At 35.0% G+C, this 1650-nt stretch overlaps 2 protein-coding genes across 2 annotated transcripts in view; one reads left to right on the forward strand and one right to left on the reverse strand.

The window, feature by feature from the left end:
- The first annotated feature begins 245 nt into the window (after positions 1-245).
- LOC108976802 overlaps positions 246-1650 on the forward strand; it is a 15763-nt gene continuing 14358 nt past the window's right edge. Inside the window, exon 1 of the mRNA XM_018946154.1 lies at positions 246-815. The gene's annotated coding sequence lies outside the window, so the exon portion shown is untranslated. The remainder of the gene's footprint in view (positions 816-1650) is intronic.
- LOC108976673 (chitooligosaccharidolytic beta-N-acetylglucosaminidase-like) overlaps positions 974-1650 on the reverse strand; it is a 6731-nt gene continuing 6054 nt past the window's right edge. Inside the window, exon 2 of the mRNA XM_018945919.1 lies at positions 974-1644. Within this exon, the coding sequence (XP_018801464.1) occupies positions 1328-1644 (317 nt within the window). The 3' untranslated portion in view covers positions 974-1327. The remainder of the gene's footprint in view (positions 1645-1650) is intronic.

The raw sequence follows: 1650 nt of genomic DNA on the forward strand, positions 1-1650 counted from the left end.
ACACTCAATGCAAGTACCACCAAAAGCGATGCCAACACCTTCATATTCGATTTGTTGGCCTGATTAATGAATTCACAGTTACAACGTTTTCGACCAAGTCTCGGCGACGTTTACGCTTGAAATGACTGCAAATGTATGAGCCAATTTAAATATGGTAATTGCTTGTGGCACTTTTAACAACAGACAAAACAAAAAAACAAAAAAAACGAGCGAACAACACAACAAAGAAAACTAAAATATTCACCCGCACTTGAATAGTGAAATATGGCTAAAGTGGAAACACAACTAAAGCGGTAACAACACACAGCAGCTTCTTTGGCTGGTTTTTAACGAATTGCCGCTGCAGTACAAACACTCAGGGATATTAGATTTTTTATATTTTTGTTTTGCTTCTGATTCCGATTGATTTAAACAGCAAAAGCCACTATATTTCTGCATACATACATATGTATGTGTGTATGTAAATGTTAAAGAATCGTCTTGAACCACGCACGATCGCCAACTGGCATTAGTAAAAAAAATTATAACAAAAAAAGTTAAAAAAAATATTATGAAACCAGCGATTTAAAATACAAAGCAGCTTGAAAGTGGATTAACTAATTTTTTAGAAAGTGCCTATGCACAAGTGGAAAGGAGCATTAATTGCGTCAGTGCCCTATATATTTTTGTAACGCTTTTAATGAGTTGAAGCTTATAAGCACAACCGGTTTTTTATTCTGTTGCCCAATAACGGCCTTAATACTAATTAGCATAACAAGCAGAACACCAACAATATCAAAGTAAAAAGAATAAACAACTCGTACGGGCATATTAAAGTATATTCCAATAAATTCAGAACATTCCACACTATCCACACGCAATTTTCCCTAATATCAACTATATAAAGCAAGTGCATTCATAAAAGTAGTTGTTCTAAAATTGGAAGTAATACCTCAAGCATATATTTTCGATGAAAGGATTTCACCTCGTCAAATTATGCCAGTGTATGGTAGAAGTTCTATTCAAAACCATCATTTTTATTAACAACTCTCACATATACATTTCAAAAATATGTATTACAGTTACAAGTAAGATAATAGGCATGTTTGCTATATAATATTTAATAATGTTTAGTGTATAAATTACGTTTTTTAGAATGTACCGTGTAATATATGCCAAATAATCAGCTAGACTTTCTGTTCTTTGAAGCTTTTAGATAATTTTCTATGTATGCGAAAAGTTGACATTTCTCCGAAATTACCCTGATTTGCTGCTGGATATTTTACATCAAACATACCTATTATCAGTATTATTACGAATATAATCAAAATTAGTATTACTTTCAGATTCAAAATTTTTGATCATAAGCATCTATGGGACATTGATTTTCGTTTTGTAAGCACCACTCTGGTTGCATTGATTCCGCATCAATATCCAATTCTGTCAAACGTTGTCGGTGATAGAGCATACGCGCTTCAGCCGAACGCCACGGCTGCTTCGGATTCGACCACAAACGTTCTGCCAAGGCGCTGGCTCGTGGCCAGAAACGTGAATCCAAAGTATGCTCGTCAATTTCTTCCGACCAAATAGCTGCCTCTGCGCCCAAAACTTGAGACTTGTAATCGCCAGCAATGTTGTCCAAATCGTTATCATACACCTTCTGCCAGCCAA

Source organism: Bactrocera latifrons, unplaced genomic scaffold, assembly GCF_001853355.1.
Source record: "Bactrocera latifrons isolate USDA-ARS-PBARC rearing strain unplaced genomic scaffold, ASM185335v1 scaffold_8, whole genome shotgun sequence".
In the NCBI taxonomy this organism is placed as follows: domain Eukaryota; kingdom Metazoa; phylum Arthropoda; class Insecta; order Diptera; family Tephritidae; genus Bactrocera; species Bactrocera latifrons.